The following is an 18,594-nucleotide window of genomic DNA, read 5'->3' as shown; positions in this document are numbered from 1 at the left end:
TGAAAAATAAAATATTAAAATATAAATAAAAACTAAAAAATAAAAATAAAAAAATAAACTATTGAATTATACACTTTAAATGGATAAATTGTATGGTATGTCAATTATATATCAAGAAAGCTGTTATTAAAAAGAAAAAAAAGAAAGAAAGGAATTCAGTAACACTTGCAGGACTATAGCTCAGAACCAAAAAGGAGGCAAGCCAAGCACCTGAGCAGGTCATCCCGTCAATGCTGCCACACATAAAAGGCAAAGTGTGACTGAAAAAGGAAGAAAGCTATACCTCATATACCTCATATACCTCAAAGCTATCCCATCAGCAGCATGGGACTCATACCCAGGCTCCATTATTACCTGAATATTCAATAGAAACTATGACTAATAGCTTTACAATTTCAGGAGCAAATCTGGTGAACAATTCACCTGACTCCTCCATTTACTGTGGAAATAAAGCCTCTGTCATTGTTTATAGTAATGAGAGGGATTATAACTCAAGTGATGATCTTCAAATTAATTACAGGATAACTAGAATAGTCTTCTGATACACTGAGATTCACTCATTCCTTCACAAATAATTTACTGAACGTCTGGTATGTACCAGGCACTGTTCTAAATATTGGAGACAGAGCACTCAACAAGACATAAATATAGATATCTGACTCCAGAGCCACAACTTAGCCCTTATATTCTGCTTGTTCATAGCATATACTGTGATAATCTCAACAATACTGATGAATTTGCCCTCAGTCAGCCAGGTTCTTAACTAATGCTCCTGCAAGAAAACCTTCTGTAAGGGTCCTAGACTGGAATTCAGTTTATGTGCTTAAAACATTAAGGTTACAAGATCCATGCACTACATACAAGGCAATGATTTTCCAAAAACTTATCCCCTAGAAAAAGAAGGGATATAACAATTCCCTATAATGTGTGTCATGTTAAAGTTAAGGGTACTATTTAAATTCCTTTACTTGAAACCTCAACCAATGCTGTGTTTTTTGTTTTTTTTAAATGTGTATAGAAGCCACCAGACAAAACTGGTATAAAAGAAGGGAAAAGAAAAAAATGTAATACTTTTTTAGTCATTGACCTCAAAATTGTAAGTGCTGGATGTTGCTGTAAACAAATTATATTAAGGAGGACTTTAAAAAGGAGTAAGTGGCCCAGCCAGTGTGGCTCAGTGGTTGAGCGTCGACTTATGAACCAAGAGGTCATACTTGGGTTCCTGGTCAGGGCACATGCCCGGATTGCAGGCTCAATCCCCAGTAGGGGGCACGCAGGAGGAAGTCGATCAATGATTCCCTGTCATCATTGATGTTCCTATGTTTCGCTCCCTCTCCTTTCCTCTCTGAAATCAATAAAAATATTTTTTTAAAAAAGGAGTAAGTGAATGATTATGCTATAGACAATGCATGAGGTAAGGATGAATGAAAAAAACAACTGCTAATGTTATGCTAATAGATTTTTCTGGTTTAGAATAAGCTTTCCAGTGACATCACCTTGTACTTAAAAGGAAATAAAAATGATGTGCTCTAGAAAACTGTTATATTAACTCAAAAAGTAGATCCAAATGAGGACAAAACACTGATGTTAAATGTTTGAACATTTTCACTAAACATCTCTACTAATGCATTATATGTGATTAAAAAATATATATCTATTGATTTCAGAGAGAGGAAGGGAGAGGGAGAGAGAGAGATAGAAACATTGATGAGAGAGAAACATCAATCAGCTGCCTCTTGCACACCCCACACTGGGGATTGAGCCAAGAACCCAGGCATGTGCCCTGACCCGGAATCGAACCAGTGACCTCCTAGTGCATGGGATGATGCTCAACCACCTTAGCCACAACCAGCCAGGACAATAATTGAACATTTATCAGGCACCTACAATATACCAGACCTTGTACTATCAGCATTTACATAAAGTATGTCATTTAATCTCCACTTACTACTATAAGATGGACATATAGGGACTTGCCTATGGTAACAATAGACTAGTATGTAGCAATATTAAAACTCAAACAGTATCTTTCTGACTTAGAATCCATGTTCTTTCAACTATAGTATTAGTAAGCTTCACTTTGTAAGAGACTTAAATTTCCCTCAGTACTCCTGAAAAGATGGAATTTATCTGTCTACCTGAGTGTGGCCACTTCGTTTTATCAGTTTTACCCTTGTTTGGTCCAGGCAGGGTACATCCCCATAGCGGTTCTTCTCTAGGTTTCCTGGAGACCTGAAGAAAATGAAATAAACAAGCAAAATAAAGAAAGAAAAAAAGTGGGGGTAGTATGTATGTGTACGTACAAAGCCTGGCAGTGCTAAGGTGGGTATCAGTTACTGTCGAGGGCAGGTATATTGAGCTTTTCATGATCTAGTCTATATAATTCCATATCATTTAATATTTTAATAATAAGTAAGTACTATAGAAATATTTCCATTAAAAAAAGAGAAATAGAGGTACAACACCAAAAAAATCTAGCTGAAAATAAAATTTTCTACTACTTATTTCCAAAAAGATTTTCAAAATAAATCTCTTAACTTCCAGTTTAACAAGGTAGGCTGATAACATGTTTGACGCCAGTCCCTCCAGCAGCCTCATTAAAATAAAAAAGGAGCCCCTTCAGTTGTGGCTCAGGGTTTGAGCATTGACCCTAGGAACCAAGAGGTCATAGTTCAATTCCTGTTTGGGGCACAAGCCAGGGTTGTGGGCTCAGTCCTCACTGGGGGGTGTTCCTCCCTCAGCCATGTTTCTATCTCTCTATCCCTCTCCCTTCCTCTCTCTCTCTCTAAAATTCTATATAATAAAAGCCTAATATGCTAAGTGTCCAGTCGTTCAATCGTCCGTTCAACCAAAGTGTAATATGCTAATGATATGCTAAGGCCGCTCAACCACTCACTATGACTTGCACTGACTACCAGGAGGCAGACACTCTGACCAGTAGGTTAGCTTGCTGCTGGGGTCTGGCTGATCGGGATTGAGCGAGACAGGCCAGACACACCTTGGAGCCCTCCTGCAGTCCCTTCCTGGCTGGTCAACCTCCTGCATCCCTCCCTGGCCCGGATCGTGCACCAGTGGGGTCCCCCGGCCTGGCCTGTGCCCTCTCAAAATCCGGGACCCCTTGGGGGATGTCAGAGAGCCAGTTTCGGCCAAACCCGGAAGCCAGGCCGAGGGAGCCCTCTGGTGCACAAATTCATGCACCGGGCCTCTAGTAAAAATAATAAATAAATAAATAAATTTTAATAATAGGAACTAATCAGTACAAACCCAGAAGTGACAGCAGAGACATAAGTAGACAAAGAGGATTAAACCCATTTTGGCAGTGAGAAAATTGGAAAGATTTTTTGCTGACTTGGCCAATTATAGAAAGCTAGGACCTCCAGACCAGCATGGCTTAGTGGTTGAGCATCAATCTATGAACCAGGAGGTCATGGTTCGATTCCCAGTCAGGGCACATGCGGAGCTTCCGGCTCCATCCCCAGTAGGGGGCATGCAGGAGGCAGCCGATCAGTGATTCTCTCTCATCATTGATGTTTCTACCTATCCCTCCCCTTTCCTCTCTGAAATTAATAAGAAAGGAGAGGAAGAAAGAAAGAAAGAAAGAAAGAAAGAAAGAAAGAAAGAAAGAAAGAAAGAAAGAGCGAGCTAGGACCGTAGAGGTATTTATAGAGATACATAATGACTCACCGTTATAGATCCCACACCCTGGAAGGCAAGGTGAGGCACAGGACTGAAAACAGGAATAAATAAAATCTGAATGACGGACAGTGAGAACAGCGTGCCCCACTCCCCTGTCCTATCCTGTCTTACACTCATATCCAGACTTGGACCCTACCAGGCAAGAGAGTGGAGAATTCCTCTCTGGAAAAAGTGAATAGCCCTACATAAAAGAATTATGTCATTTGGAGTAAATCAAACAACAAGCTAGCTGATTAGTTTAATTTGAAGCTCACTCATGCTAACAGTGCTTCCAAGCAGCCTTTTTTTTTTTTTAAAAGAAGATTCCATTCTTCTTCTTCTTCTTCTTCATTTTTTCCAGAGAGGAAGGGAGAGGGAGAGAGAAGTTGAAACATCAAAGATGAGAGAGAACCACTGATTGGCTGCCCGCAACACAGCTCCTGCACACCCCCGACTGGGGATCGAGCCTGCAACCTGGGCATGTGCCCTAGACTGGAATCGAACCCGGGACCCCTCAGTCCCAAGGCCAGTGCTCTATCACTAAGCCTAATTAGCTAGGGCCAAGCAGCTTTTAAGGACCCCACTCCTAAGTGTGAACTAACAGCCAAGGATCTCCAGATAATTAAGGAAAGCCCATAGCACAAAAGAGACCAATTCAAATACTTGGGGAGTGGGGGAGAGCACAAAACAGAGTTAATGAGAAAATGAGCTCTAAAAGGGTATAATTAATAACCTCAAAGAAAAAAGGTACTGCATACATGAAATAAGAATAGGATGCAATGAAAAAGGAACAAAGAAGAAAAGCTCTTAGAAATTAAAAAAAATATATATCCCAGATAATAATTTTAAAAGAAAGACAAAAGAGAAAGTAGAGGAAATTTCCCAGAATAGGGAACAAAAAGTCAAAGTGATGCAAAATATGAAAAATTTAAGAAAATAAGAGAATCATTCTAGACAGAACTTGGCAAACTTTGACCTGGCTACCTGTGTTTATAAGTTTAATTGTACTAAGCCCATCAGTTTAGTACTGTCTGTGGCTACGTTCACACTACAATGGCAGAGTTGAATACTTACAACAGACTGCAAAGGCCCATGAGCCTAAAATACTTACCATCTTGCCCTTTAAGAAAAAATTTGTCAATCTCTGCTTTAGGAAATGTAACAAGACTAACAGGAATATCCCAATGAGAAAGAATTGACATAATACAAGGAAAGAAAGAATGGGAAAGAAAGTTTTAAAAAGTCCCAGAATTAAAGAACACAAGCTTTCAAAGTAAAAGAACCTATTACACACCTAACAAAATGAATGAAAAAAAGGATCCACACCAAGGCACATCATTGTGACATTTTTAAACAGAAAGATACAGATCTAAAAATGTCCAAAGGAAAAAAAAATATTTAGAAAGACTCGAGAAGGAATAAGAATAACATCAAACAATTTAGTAGTTTTAGGTTTGATCGAATAATTGAATTGATACCCCTCCCTCGGGAATTTACTTTCAGGCCATTTCACAAAGGACATTCCACTTGCTAAGACCATTCATTATCTTTCCCCTCAGGACTCACCTAGAGAATTCTCAGCCCAGAAAAAGCCCGCCTATAGTCCTTTAAAAATCTCTGACTTAAGGAAAGCCCATAGCACAAAAGAGACCAATTCAAATACTTGGGGAGTGGGGGAGAGCACAAAACAGAGTTAATGAGAAAATGAGCTCTAAAAGGGTATAATTAATAACCTCAAAGAAAAAAGGTACTGCATACATGAAATAAGAATAGGATGCAATGAAAAAGGAACAAAGAAGAAAAGCTCTTAGAAATTAAAAAAAATATATATCCCAGATAATAATTTTAAAAGAAAGACAAAAGAGAAAGTAGAGGAAATTTCCCAGAATAGGGAACAAAAAGTCAAAGTGATGCAAAATATGAAAAATTTAAGAAAATAAGAGAATCATTCTAGACAGAACTTGGCAAACTTTGACCTGGCTACCTGTGTTTATAAGTTTAATTGTACTAAGCCCATCAGTTTAGTACTGTCTGTGGCTACGTTCACACTACAATGGCAGAGTTGAATACTTACAACAGACTGCAAAGGCCCATGAGCCTAAAATACTTACCATCTTGCCCTTTAAGAAAAAATTTGTCAATCTCTGCTTTAGGAAATGTAACAAGACTAACAGGAATATCCCAATGAGAAAGAATTGACATAATACAAGGAAAGAAAGAATGGGAAAGAAAGTTTTAAAAAGTCCCAGAATTAAAGAACACAAGCTTTCAAAGTAAAAGAACCTATTACACACCTAACAAAATGAATGAAAAAAAGGATCCACACCAAGGCACATCATTGTGACATTTTTAAACAGAAAGATACAGATCTAAAAATGTCCAAAGGAAAAAAAAATATTTAGAAAGACTCGAGAAGGAATAAGAATAACATCAAACAATTTAGTAGTTTTAGGTTTGATCGAATAATTGAATTGATACCCCTCCCTCGGGAATTTACTTTCAGGCCATTTCACAAAGGACATTCCACTTGCTAAGACCATTCATTATCTTTCCCCTCAGGACTCACCTAGAGAATTCTCAGCCCAGAAAAAGCCCGCCTATAGTCCTTTAAAAATCTCTGACTCCCAGTCCCTGGGTGCTGGTGCCATTTGGGGGCTCAGACCATCTGGTATTCAGATGACCAAATCCTATATAATAAAAGCCTAATATGGCCCTAACCGGTTTGGCTCAGTGGATAGAGTGTCGGCCTGCGGACTGAAGGGTCCCAGGTTCAATTCCAGTCAAGGGCATGGACTTGTGGGCACACCCCCGATAGGGAGTGTGCAGGAGACAGCTGATCGATGTTTCTCTCTCATCGATGCTTCTAACTCTCTATCCCTCTCCCTTCCTCTCTGTAAAAAAATCAATAAAATAAAATTTTAAAAAGCCTAATATGCCAAGTGTCCAACTGTTCGTTCAACCAGTTGCTATGATGCGCACTGACCACCAGGGGGCAGACGCTCTGACCAGTAGGTTAGTTTGCTGCTGGGGTCCGGCCAATCGGGACTGGGTGAGATGGGTCGGACATGCTGGTGCCCTCCAGCAGTCCCTCCCCGGCCCTGATTGTGCACTGGTGGGGTCCCTCGGCCTGGCCTGTGCCCTCTTGCAATCCGGGACCCCTAAGGGGATGTCAGAGAGCACCGGCCAGGCCGAGGGACCCCACCAGTGCACAAATCCATGCACCGGGCCTCTAGTAAATTTATAATCCCTTACCACTTTGGCCTCGTGTGTTCCTCCTTCAGCGACCCCAACATTTGGTACTGAAACACAAGGGGGTTCCACAGGGATGGGGAGCCATCGCTCTGGCTTTAGTCACCCCAAGTTTGCTATTTGGAGAGCAGTTTGCAGCAGCTCAACCTGGGCTTACCTCCGAATTCTACTTGGTTGACTCCATTGCCAGCCTTGATTAGGCCTCCCTCCCTTATGGATCTTCCTGAACCAGCCAAGGAGGATGCTGGATCAGGAATCTCTCCTTCTCCATTACTGACCATCTCACACCGGCCAATCTACTCTAGGTGAGTGACGTTCCACAATTTCCCTCATCTTGAGTCCTCTGCCCATTCTCTCTCATTGACTTCTTAAAAGTCTCTCATCTCGAAAGTCCTAGCACTAGGCCAGAAGATTCCTCAGCTGTTTGGCTTTGAGTCCTTCTGGATTGGGGAGCCCCAGTCTGGAGGGTCACCCCCTCGTTTCTTGTGGTGATTTGTTTAGCACTGGGGATGCCTGCCCTAAACAGTCACCTTTGGATTTGTGGTCTGTTAATCACCCTTCCTATCTTGTGGGCCACGCTACACTCATGGGGGAGATCATGCCCAAGCACTGTATTTTCTTTTGTAACACTGGCCACAACATAAACAGATAATAAGTCTCAATGGCCTGAAAACAGCACTTTCAATTTTAACACATTGCGTGATTTAGATAATTGCTGTCAACTGCAATGGAATATGGTCAGAGATTCCTTACTTGCAGGCCTTTCTCACCCTTCAGTCTTGACCCTCTCTCTGTCAGTCCTGCTCTACCCATCAGATTCTTCTCCTTCACTCAAAACATCATACCCCTAACACTTCTGATTCTGAATCTACTTTTTTTTTTCTGAATCTACTTTTGACCCAGCAGACCACTGACCTCCATCCCCTTACACGCCCCCTCCCTCACCTGCAGTAGATCCCAAAACCCAGGCCCTCCTAACCAGCAACCATCTTCTCCCCCAGCCCCTGAGAGCCCAAATCCTGAGATTGTGAGCTCCAAAACAGCCTTATCCCACCTAACACTCGCTCTCAGGCCACCCAAAGACCACCTTCCTCAACAGCCTCTTCTATTCCCGAGCCCATTCCACCCCTGAGGGAGGGAGCAGGAACTGAGGGAATAGTCCCAGTCCATGTCCCATTCTCTATGTCCGACTTTTCCCTGATTGAAAAAAGACTAGGTTCTTTTTCCACTGACCCAACCACCTTTACTAAGGAATTTGAGTACCTGACCCAGTCCTATGACCTGACCAGGCACGACATCTATGTCCTCCTGTCCTCCTCTCTCACCCCAGAGGAGAAGGAGCTCACCTGGCTAGCAGCTCAGGACCATGTCCATGCCCTCCATAGACAGGACACAGCGGCAAACCCGGTTGGTGCTGACACAGTCCCCCAAACTGAGCAGAGATGGGACTATCAGGTTATTTCTCCAGGGCACCGGATCTGTAGCCATATAATCACCTGTCTCATTGCTGGACTCAGAAAGGCTGCCCATAAGACAGTCAACTATGACAAGCTTAATGAAATCACTCGGGGCCCTGATGAAAACCCAGCTCTCCTCCTCTCCTGGCTCACGGAGGCCTTACAGAAACTTACCATCTTAGACCCCACCTCCCTAGAGGGAACCTTCCTCTGAACAACCTTTTATATCACAACCAGCTCCCAACATACACCATAAATTTCGAAAAATAGATACAGGTCCACAACCACCTCAAAAAGACCTCGTTAACATGGCCTTTAAGGTGTTTAATAATAGAGACGAGGAGACCCAAATCCAAAAATAAAAGTGAGATCAGGCCAAGGCTGAGGCCCAGAAGGAGGCCTTCCAGCTCCTAGCCACCGCTCTCACGAACCCCAAACCAAGTGCCAGCCCTCCAACCAAGGGTAAGTCAGGGGCTAAGCCTCCTCCAGGCCCATGCTTCAAGTGCAACAAGGAGACACTGGGCCAGGTCCTGCTCAAACCCGAGACCCCCGCCTGGGCCCTGCCCAAGGTGCAGAAGAGACCACTGGAAATCAGACTGTAGTCTGGCCCCTCCAGGTTGGACCTCAGCCAGTCCAGCAATGCTGCCCTCTGGATCTGGTTTGGGGCTCCCAGACCTCCTGAGACTGGCCACTGAAGACTGAAGCTGCCCAGGCCCTGACAAGGCCCCACAGACTTACATCACCAGGACAGAGCCTCAGGTAATGATTGTGGTGGCAGGTAAGTCGATCTCCTTTTTAATTGACTCTGGGGCCACTTATTCTGTCCTCCCCAAAGTTGCTGGAACCCTTGTCCCCTCCTCAATCTCTAGTATGGGGGTGATGGATTAATCTCACAGCCATTAGCCACCTTACCTCTACACTGCATCTTACTAAATTCCCCCTTTATTCACTCTTTTCTCGTTCTACCTCCATGCCCGACTGGGGCTACTATGCATCCCCTCATAAAGCCCAGTTGTCTTGAACCACAGTCACCTACCTCAGTTTCACTCTCACTCCACAGAGCCAAGCCATTACCTTGAACCTTAAATGTCTTATCTCCTCCATGACTGTTCCCTCCTCTAGAAAAGAAATACTCTCCTTTCTTGGGTTCCCTGGATACTCTCACCTTTGGGTTCCCAACTTTAGTCTTCTCGCAAAACTCCTCTATGATGAGCAAAGGGACTCCTCACTGAGCCTTTAGATCCCAAGGCCAGCATTCTCACCCTCTTTAATGCTCTGAAAACTGCTCTCACCTCAGTGCCTTCTCACAACCCCACCCCCTTCCCAAAGAACAACTTTCTTTACTGCAAAATTGCAAACACTAACTTAACAGTCCTGCTATTATCAGAAGCTGAACTCATTATCACCCAAACCTTAGCATATTATTTCTAAGGAAAAATGTGGCAGTTTTAAATCCAAGCAGCTGGAGGCCTGGAAACTGCAGTCCTAGAACAGGCTGCAGGGCTTGCTCCCCACTCCCCCTACCTTTTCTCCAGCCTCATAGGCCTAAATGTAATTTTCCAAACTCTTTGTTAACTTAAAGCCTTTGGAGCATTGCTGGGTTAAATAATAAACATCTAAATATTTTTTAAATAACAAAATACTGAAACTGATTGCTAGACAAGTTTTAAATTCGCCTGCTCTTAGCTTTTATTACAGATGATCTCTTGTACTTTGTTGAATGTATATTTTCCTGAAAGTAAGAGTGTGTTTAAAATGTGTTGACAAATGTCAACCTAAGAAATGCTATTTGTTTACTTTTTGGCTAATCTGGTTATTTGTGAAATGTCAACCTAAGAAATGCTATTTGTTTACTTTTTGGCTAAGCTGGTTATTTGTTACTTGCAAAAAGTTTGTCCAGTGAGTCAGAATCTGATTACCCCCGACGTCCGAAGGGACCCCTTCCCTCCTAGTAAGCTAAAGCAGCCCCACCCAGGCTCTCTCCTGTTGTTTATGTCCTTATATCTGAGCTTAGACTTTCTTTATTTCCACCGCTCATTCACAGTCCTTGACACTATCATTGAAAGCCTCAACAGGTCTTCCTGCTTGGAATTTAGGAACCTCTCTCCCCTTTTCTAGCCTTCTTAAGAGTCATACACTGCAAAGGACACTGAGTCAGGAATGATCCCATAATTCAGGGAGATAACAAAGCAGACCAGGAAGCCAAGGCAGCAGCTCAGAGGCAGCCTCCATCTCCCCAACTCTTAGCTATACCCCATCTAACACCCAAACACACTCCAGAGGAACTTCAGTCCCTATTAGCTCTTGGGGCCACTCAGGAAGATCCATGGTTAAAATTTCAGGGAAAATATATCCTTCCCCAGGGACAGGCCCATGATATCTTACGGGCCACGTCCTAGCCTAGCCTCCCTACTGCAAGATATCACCAAAACCTGTTCTACGTGTTGCTCCGTATCTCCCCAAGGACAGGTTAGATTAAACCTCCTTCTTTTCCCCACTCATCAGGCTAGGGGCCAAATCCCTGGACAAGATTGACAAATTGACTTCAATCAAATATCTCTTAACCCTCGTAGATGCCTTCTCAGGCTGGGTAGAAGCCATTCCCCACTATATCTGACCCACCTCATTACAATCAGATAATGGACCTGCTTTCATATCTCAAATAACTCAACAGGTCTCCTCCACTCTGAACATCCAGTGGAACTAACACCCCTACTGGCCCCAATCTCAGGCAAGGTAGAAAAGGTGAATTCCTTAATTAAGTCTCACCTAACTAAATTAACTCTCAAAACTAAAGAACCTTGGAGTACTCTCCTATCTCTAGCCCTTATGTGCATCAGGGCAACCCCCCGTGCACCCTCCTTTCTTAGTCCCTTTGAACTCATGCATGGAAGACCCTTCTTATTAGGAAACTTCCCTTCCACAGAGACCCCTCTAGGAGACTATATCCCCATTTTAAATCTCGTCTGACAGTTACTGAGAGAACATGCTGATCAGGTCCTCACTCGACCTTTTACGGGAGACATCCCCCTACTCCTCTACAGCCAGGGGACTGGGTCCTCCTAAAGGAAATCCATCCATCAAATAATTTACAGCCCTGATGGCAAGGCCCTTGTCAGGAACTCCTAACTACCCCAACTGCAGCTACACTATCGGGGCACACCCCATGGTTCCACCTTTCCAGATTAAAACCCGTTCCTGGAACACCACCATCAAATGAGCTGGAGTCCCCTAAGTATCACAGCCACCAGATCAGGCCCACCAGACTCCACCTTACCCGCATCCCAGAATAAGAGGATGAAACAGTGAGCAACCCTGCATGTGCCCCCTGTGCACTGACCCCAATAACCCTGACCTCCCTGCAAGCCCACTTTCTCTCCTAATACAAACCCTCCAGGTCCTAGCTACTGCCCCCTCTCCCTTTGCATCAGGACTCTCACCTTTCTATGGGGCTCCCTTCTCCAAGGGGACTTTTTATTACCCATGGAGCAAGATTTCCTTCTTTCTAGATCCTGAACATACCCTTTCCTTGCCTGGGGATGATCCCAACCCTGGAAGTGGGGATTAGCTCTCCTTCTCATCCTATCCCAGCCCTCCTCTCCTACTCCCGTAAGGAAATTTCTCACCTCCACTCATCTCAAATGAACACTCAAACTTACCCATTCCCTCCTAAACCAGACCAATCCAACCTTAGCCAGGAATTGCTGGCTCTGCCTTTCTCTCTCCTCTTCAGCATATACCACCATCCCTATACCAATTAATAGATGGAATCAGGCAAAAATCACTCTCACTTATAAAAAGGAAAAGGGAACTATATTTCTCAAAAAGGCAGACACTGCCCTAGCTGGTTTGGCTCAGTGGATAGAACGCTGGCCTGCAAACTGAAGGGTCCTGGGTTTGATTCTGGTCAAGGGCACATGCCTTGGTTTTGGGCTCGATTCTCAGTAGGGGGCGTGCAGGAGGCAGCTGATCAATGATTCTCTCTCATCATTGATCTTTCTATCTCTCTATCCCTCTCCCTTCCTCTCTGAAATCAATAAAAATATATTAAAAAAAAAAAAGGCAGACAACCTTCTAGGTAATTATCCTATAGCCCAGGCAAATCAAGCCTTCCTTCTCTTCTATACCTGTATTCTATCTCTTACTAAGGTAGCTCCTTCCTCCTTCCAGGTCACAGGTCCTATCACTCTACACACCCCTGTATGCTTTACAAGGTCACAGGGCAATATATCAATAGGCCATCTCCCATCATCAGCTTGCAACACCACAGTCAACCTAGAACTACCAAACAGCCATTGGTCCCAACGAGTTGACTACCAGGTCTCCCCGAAGCCAATGGTTATTTCCTACAGCCAGTCCATTTTATTTCTTATCCAACCACCCAGGCCGGAGGCTTCAACTGCTCCTTTTCTTCCCTTTCTCTTTTCCCTTGGATAACAGCCCATTCTAGCATTCACGCCCACTTTCACTGCAATAGAATCTCAGCCACTCATCTGTCACCCCTTATCGGTAACGCCTTGAAAACTACCCTCTCGATTTGGAGTGCAGAACTGGGAAAAGGAACCTTATACCCTTTAGTCCACCTCTTCTCCTTACACCTTTCAACTTGTCTCCATGATCAGGGATTCTTCTTCCTCTGTGGGGAGAACACATACATCTGCCTCCCCACCAACTGGACAGGAACCTGTACTCTCGTCTATTTCTCACTCAGTGTAGATGTAGCCCCCCAAAATCAGTTTTGACCTGTCCCCGTAACGCACTATATACAACACAAAAGGGGAATCTAGATAATCCCTCTCCTAATAATCCTCGGTATCACAGCAGGGGTTGGAACTGGCATAGGGGACCTAACCACTGCTCTACCCTATCTTGAAATTCTGTCTCAGGACCTACAAGAAAGCCTAGATGCTATTGCCAAAAATTTAGTTCAGATTCAGGATCAGACAGACTCGCTAGCTGCTGTCACCCTTTAGAACAGAAGAGGACTAGACTTCATAACAGCAGAAAAAGGGAGTCTATGACTCTTTCTAGAGCAGTGGTTCTCAACCTGTGGGTCGTGACCCCTTTGGCGGTCGAATGACCCTTTCACAGGGGTCGCCTAAGACCACCCTGCATATCAGATATTTACATTACGATTCATAACAGTAGCAACATTACAGTTATGAAGTAGCAACGAAAATAATTTTATGGTTGGGTCACAACATGAGGAACTGTATTTAAAGGGCCAGAAGGCGGAGAACCACTGCTCTTATCTCTGATTTCAGAAGAACAAGCATTTCTCTCTCCTTAAAGGAACTCAAAGCATTAGAAACAAATGAGATTTGTGGGAGGAAGCAGAATAGAGGGGACAAGGTGAGGTGGAATAGAGGGGCAGGGAGAAGTGATAGAGGAGCCTAGTAGCAGGCAGGCCTGTTCAAAACTTAGCAGTGAACCAACGTGGTGGGTCCAGTGCACAGACGTGAGGGTGCTCAGAAGGTTTTTTACAGAGAGGAAGGGAGAGAGATAGAGAGCTAGAAACATTGATCAGCTGCCTCCCGCACATCTCCCACTGGGGATGTGCCCGCAACCCAGGCACATGCCCCCGACCGGAATCGAACCCGGGACCCTTCAGTCCTCAGGCCGACGCTCTATCCACTGAGCCAAACCGGTTTCGGCAAGAGTTGCTTTTAGTAGTATGTCAATCGATCTGGCCTAGTCAGGGATGCCACCCAAAAACTAACAGAGAGGGCCACAAAGATCAGGGAACGTCAATCAAATTCATGGGACTACTGGCTAAAGAATATAAATTGGTATACCTGGCTACTCCCCTTCATAGGACCATTAACATTCCTATACTTCATCCTCGATTTTGGCCCATATATTCTGTGCCATTTTTCATCTTTCCTTCAGGACTGTTTTCGAGCCTTCATCAACCAGCCTCTTGGGGAAACCACGCTGCTGCAACCCCTCATTCCAACCATGAGGAATCTATACAGTGTTCCAGCTGACTGCAATCAAAGTCCAACCCCCTGTGATCTCGATGCTCCACCTCAGCAGTAAGTAATTACAGAAGATATGACCTTTGTCCCTATTCTATAAAACAAAAAGGCTGGATTGTTAGGTTTGATTGAATAATTGATCGATACCCCTCCCCCAGGAACTTATTTCCAGGCCATTTCACAATGGACATTCCCTTTCGCAGAGACCACATTTCACTTGCTAAGACCATTATCTTTCCCCTCCAGACCTGCACAGAGAATTCTCTGCCCAGAAAAAGCCCGCCTAGAGTCCTTTAAAACCTCTGACTCCCCATCCATGGGTGCTGGTGCCATTTTGGGGCTCAGCCCATCGGGTTTTCTAGATGACCTAATAAATTCATAATTCTTTACCCCTTTTGGCCTCATGTGTTCCTCCTTTGGTGACCCTAATAAGTAGCATTTTTAGTAATTAGAAAGACATTGCATTAAAAATTCTGAGGTAAAATTATTTCCAACCTAGAATTCTATGCTGTAATACAACAATTTTCAGCCTTTTTCATCTCATGGCACACATAAACTACTAAAATTTTGCAGCATACCAAAAAATATATTATAATTTTTGCTAATCTGACAAAAAAGATAGATATAATTTTGATTCATTCACATAGAACGGCTATTGTTGTGTTGGCTGTTGTCATTTTAAAAAATAGATATTTTTATTGATTTCAGAGAGAGAAAGGGAGAGGGAGAGAGAAACATCAATAGAGAATCAATTGGCTGTCTCCTGCACGCACCACACTGGGGTTCAAGCCTGCAACCTGGGCATGTGCCCTGACCAGGAAGCGAACCCTGAATCTCCTGGTTCATGGGTCCAATGCTCAACTGCTGAGCCACACCTGCCAAGCGGCTGTTGTCACTTTTTAATTGGACAATCTAAGATAAGTCAGTGCCTCTGACTAAAGACTCAGGTAATGTATAAAAATTATTGTGGCACACGGGTTGAAAATCACTGCTCTAGCAAAATAGAATTTAAGTAAAGGAAGAAGAAACTAAACATACAATCACCAACCCTGGCCAATGTGGCTCAGTTGGTTGGAGTGTCATCCCATATACCAAAGTGCGCGGGTTCAATTCCCAGTCAGGGCACATACCCATGTTGAGGGTCAATCCCTTGTCGGGGCAAGTGCAGAAGGCAACAGATTGATGTTTCTCTCACGTTGATGTTTTTCTCTCTTCTCTCTCTCTCTCTCTCTCTAAAATCAATAAAAACATATTATCAAGTGAGAATTTAAAAATAAATAAAACATACAATCACTATATGACCTAGCAATTGCACTCTTAGACAGTTATCTCAGGAAAGAAGAGCCCAAGGGAAGTGGGGAGGGGAAACAACAGGATAAAAGCTGAGGAGCAACCACAGTTTAGACTTGAACAAAAACCCCCCAAAAGTTTTGAAAGTGCGGTCTCCAAGAAAAAAAATAAAACCATGCCGAACCGGTTTGGCTCAGTGGATAGAGCATTGGCCTGGGGACTCAAGGGTCCCAGATTCGATTCCGGGCAAGGGCATGTGCCTTGGTTGCGGGCACATCCCCACTGGGGGGTGTGCAGGAGGCAGCTGATCGATGTTTCTCTCTCATCGATGTTTCTAACTCTCTGTCCCTCTCCCTTCTCTGTAAAAAATCAATAAAATATATTTAAAAAAAAATAAAATAAAACCAGCCAATTATTTTATATATTTGACCACTTATAAAATGAGAATTTAAAGTAAATCTGACTTAGCATAGAAAGAAATAAGGATAGGCACATAGAAAACTAAGAGCAAATTTTAAAAAGTAGGTCATTACCTCCAGAACAAAAAGTGGAATTAATAAGATTTAATATATTTTATCATTTCATAGAAGCACACTTACCTCTTCAATTTAAAAAATTACAGAATTCTATATAATAAAGAGGTAATATGCAAATTGACAATCATGCCCTCGCACAAGATGGCCATCCCCCATGTGGTCACAAGATGGCCACCACAAAATGGCCAGAAGGGGAGGGCAGTTGTGGGCAATCAGGCCAGCAGAGAAGGGCAGTTGGGGGTGACCAGGCCAGCAGGGGAGGGCAATTGGGGGCGACCAGGCCTGCAGGGGAGGGCAGTTAGGGGAGACCAGGCTGGCAGGGGAGGACAGTTGGGGGGAACCAGGCCTGCAGGGGAGGGCAGTTGGGGGGAACCAGACTGGCATGGGAGCAGTTGGGGGCAACCAGGCCAGCAGGGAAGGACAGTTGTGGGCAACCAGGCCAGCAGGGGACAGCAGTTGGGGGCGATCAGGCCAGCAGGGGACAGCAGTTGGGGGTGACCAGGCCAGCAGGGGAGGACAGTTGGGGGGAACCAGACTGGCATGGGAACAGTTGGGGGCAACCAGGCCAGCAGGGAAGGACAGTTGGGGGTGACCAGGCTGGCAGGGGAAGGCAGTTAGGGGAGACCAGGCCAGCAGGGGACGACAGTTGGGGATGACCAGGCCTGCAGGGGAGGGCAGTTGGGGGCAACCAGGCCAGCAGGGGAGTGGTTAGGGGGTGATCAGGCTGGCAGGCAGAAGCGGTTAGGGGCAATCAGGCAGGCAGGCAGGCAGGCGAGTGGTTGGGAGCCAGCAGTTCCGGATTGTGAGAGGGATGTCCGACTGCCAGTTTAGGCCTGATCCCAGATTGGAGAGGATGCAGGCTGGGCTGAAGGGCCCCTCTCCCCCATGCACAAATTTCGTGTACCAGGCTTCTAGTAAATTAATAATAATAACAATAATACTCAGCAATAAAAATGCACTAACTATTAAAACATGACAATTTAGGTGAATCATTAGTAAATTGTACTGAATGGAAAAAGGTTACATACAGCATGATTCTATTTATATAGTAACATTCTTGAAATTACAAAATTATAGTAATAGAGAATAGATTAGTGGTTGCAGGGATTAGGGATGGAGAGGGGTGGGACAGAGGTATGTGGTAATGGGATTCTTTTGTATCTTTTCCTGTGGTGATGGATACACAAATCTATGTATATAATAAAAATTACAAAGAATACACACACACACACAAACACAAAACCTGGGAAGATTTGAAATAAGACTGATAGACTATATCAATGTTAAGATCTGGTTCTAATATTTTGCTATGATTTTGTACTATGATGTTACCATGGGAAAATTGTGGAAAAGGTACATGTGATCTGTTTCACTTCTTACAACTGTATGTGAATCTACAATTATTTAATAACAAAAGTTAATTTAAAAACATCTTTTTAAAAAATAATGTGTAAGGAGAAGAAAAAATAAAAGAGAAAGTCTTGGTCCATGGGCATCCTGGACAACAGTGAGGACCTTGATATCTACGCCATAAGCTAGAATTCCAAGGCAGAGTCTGGAACTTGAAGTAAGACAGAGGTCTGGAGTTGATGTAGATTCTGGGTTCTGCTCCTGAAGTAGGGGACTCATTCATTCAATAAAGAGGCAAGATTAGGCCCTGGCTGGTGTTTCTCAGTGGTTAGAGCATTGGCCTGCTCACTGGAGGGTCATGGGTTTGATTTCTGGTAAAGGGCACATATCTTGGGTTGCAGGTTTGATCACCCGCCCCAGTCAGAAAAATATCCTCTGGTGAGGATTAACAAAACAAAATAAAAAGAAGTGAGATTAGGATATCCTTCCATAGAATTGGGATGTGTTTTCTAATCCTATATAATAAAGAGGTAATATGCATATTGACCCTCATGCCCGTGCACAAAGATGGCAGCCCCCATGTGGTTACAAGATGGCCACCACAAGATGGCTGGCAGGGGAGGGCAGTTGGGGGCAACCGGGCTGGCGGGGAGGGCAGTTGGGGGCAACCGGGCTGGCGGGGAGGGAAGTTGGGGGCAATCAGGCCGGCAGGGAAGTGGTTAGGGGGTGATCAGGCCGGCAGGCAGAAGCAGTTAGGGGCAATCAGGCAGTCAGGCAGGCGAGCAGTTGGGAGCCAGCAGTCCCGGATTGTGAGAGGGATGTCCAACTGCTGGGTTAGGCCTGATCCCCTGAAGCAGGGGTCCTCAAACTTTTTAAACAGGGGGCCAGTTCACTGTCCCTCAGACCGTTGGAGGGCTGGACTATAGTTTAAAAAAAAACTATGAACAAATTCCTATGCACACTGCACATATCTTATTTTGAAGTAAAAAAACAAAACGGGAACAAATACAATATTTGTATTTGCATATGGCCCGAGGGCCGTAGTTTGAGGACCCCTGG

At 44.1% G+C, this 18,594-nt stretch overlaps 1 protein-coding gene across 2 annotated transcripts in view; it reads right to left on the bottom strand.

Moving 5' to 3' along the window:
- PTPN9 (protein tyrosine phosphatase, non-receptor type 9) overlaps positions 1-18,594 on the bottom strand; it is a 113,821-nt gene that overhangs the window by 10,683 nt on the left and 84,544 nt on the right. For both annotated transcript variants that reach the window (XM_014530463.1, XM_005882752.2), the window contains one exon: positions 2,139-2,232. In XM_014530463.1, coding sequence (XP_014385949.1) covers positions 2,139-2,232 — 94 coding nt within the window. The remainder of the gene's footprint in view (positions 1-2,138; positions 2,233-18,594) is intronic.

Source organism: Myotis brandtii, unplaced genomic scaffold, assembly GCF_000412655.1.
Source record: "Myotis brandtii unplaced genomic scaffold, ASM41265v1 scaffold74, whole genome shotgun sequence".
Lineage (NCBI taxonomy): Eukaryota > Metazoa > Chordata > Mammalia > Chiroptera > Vespertilionidae > Myotis > Myotis brandtii.
This window is presented reverse-complemented; position numbering and strand designations above follow the sequence as displayed.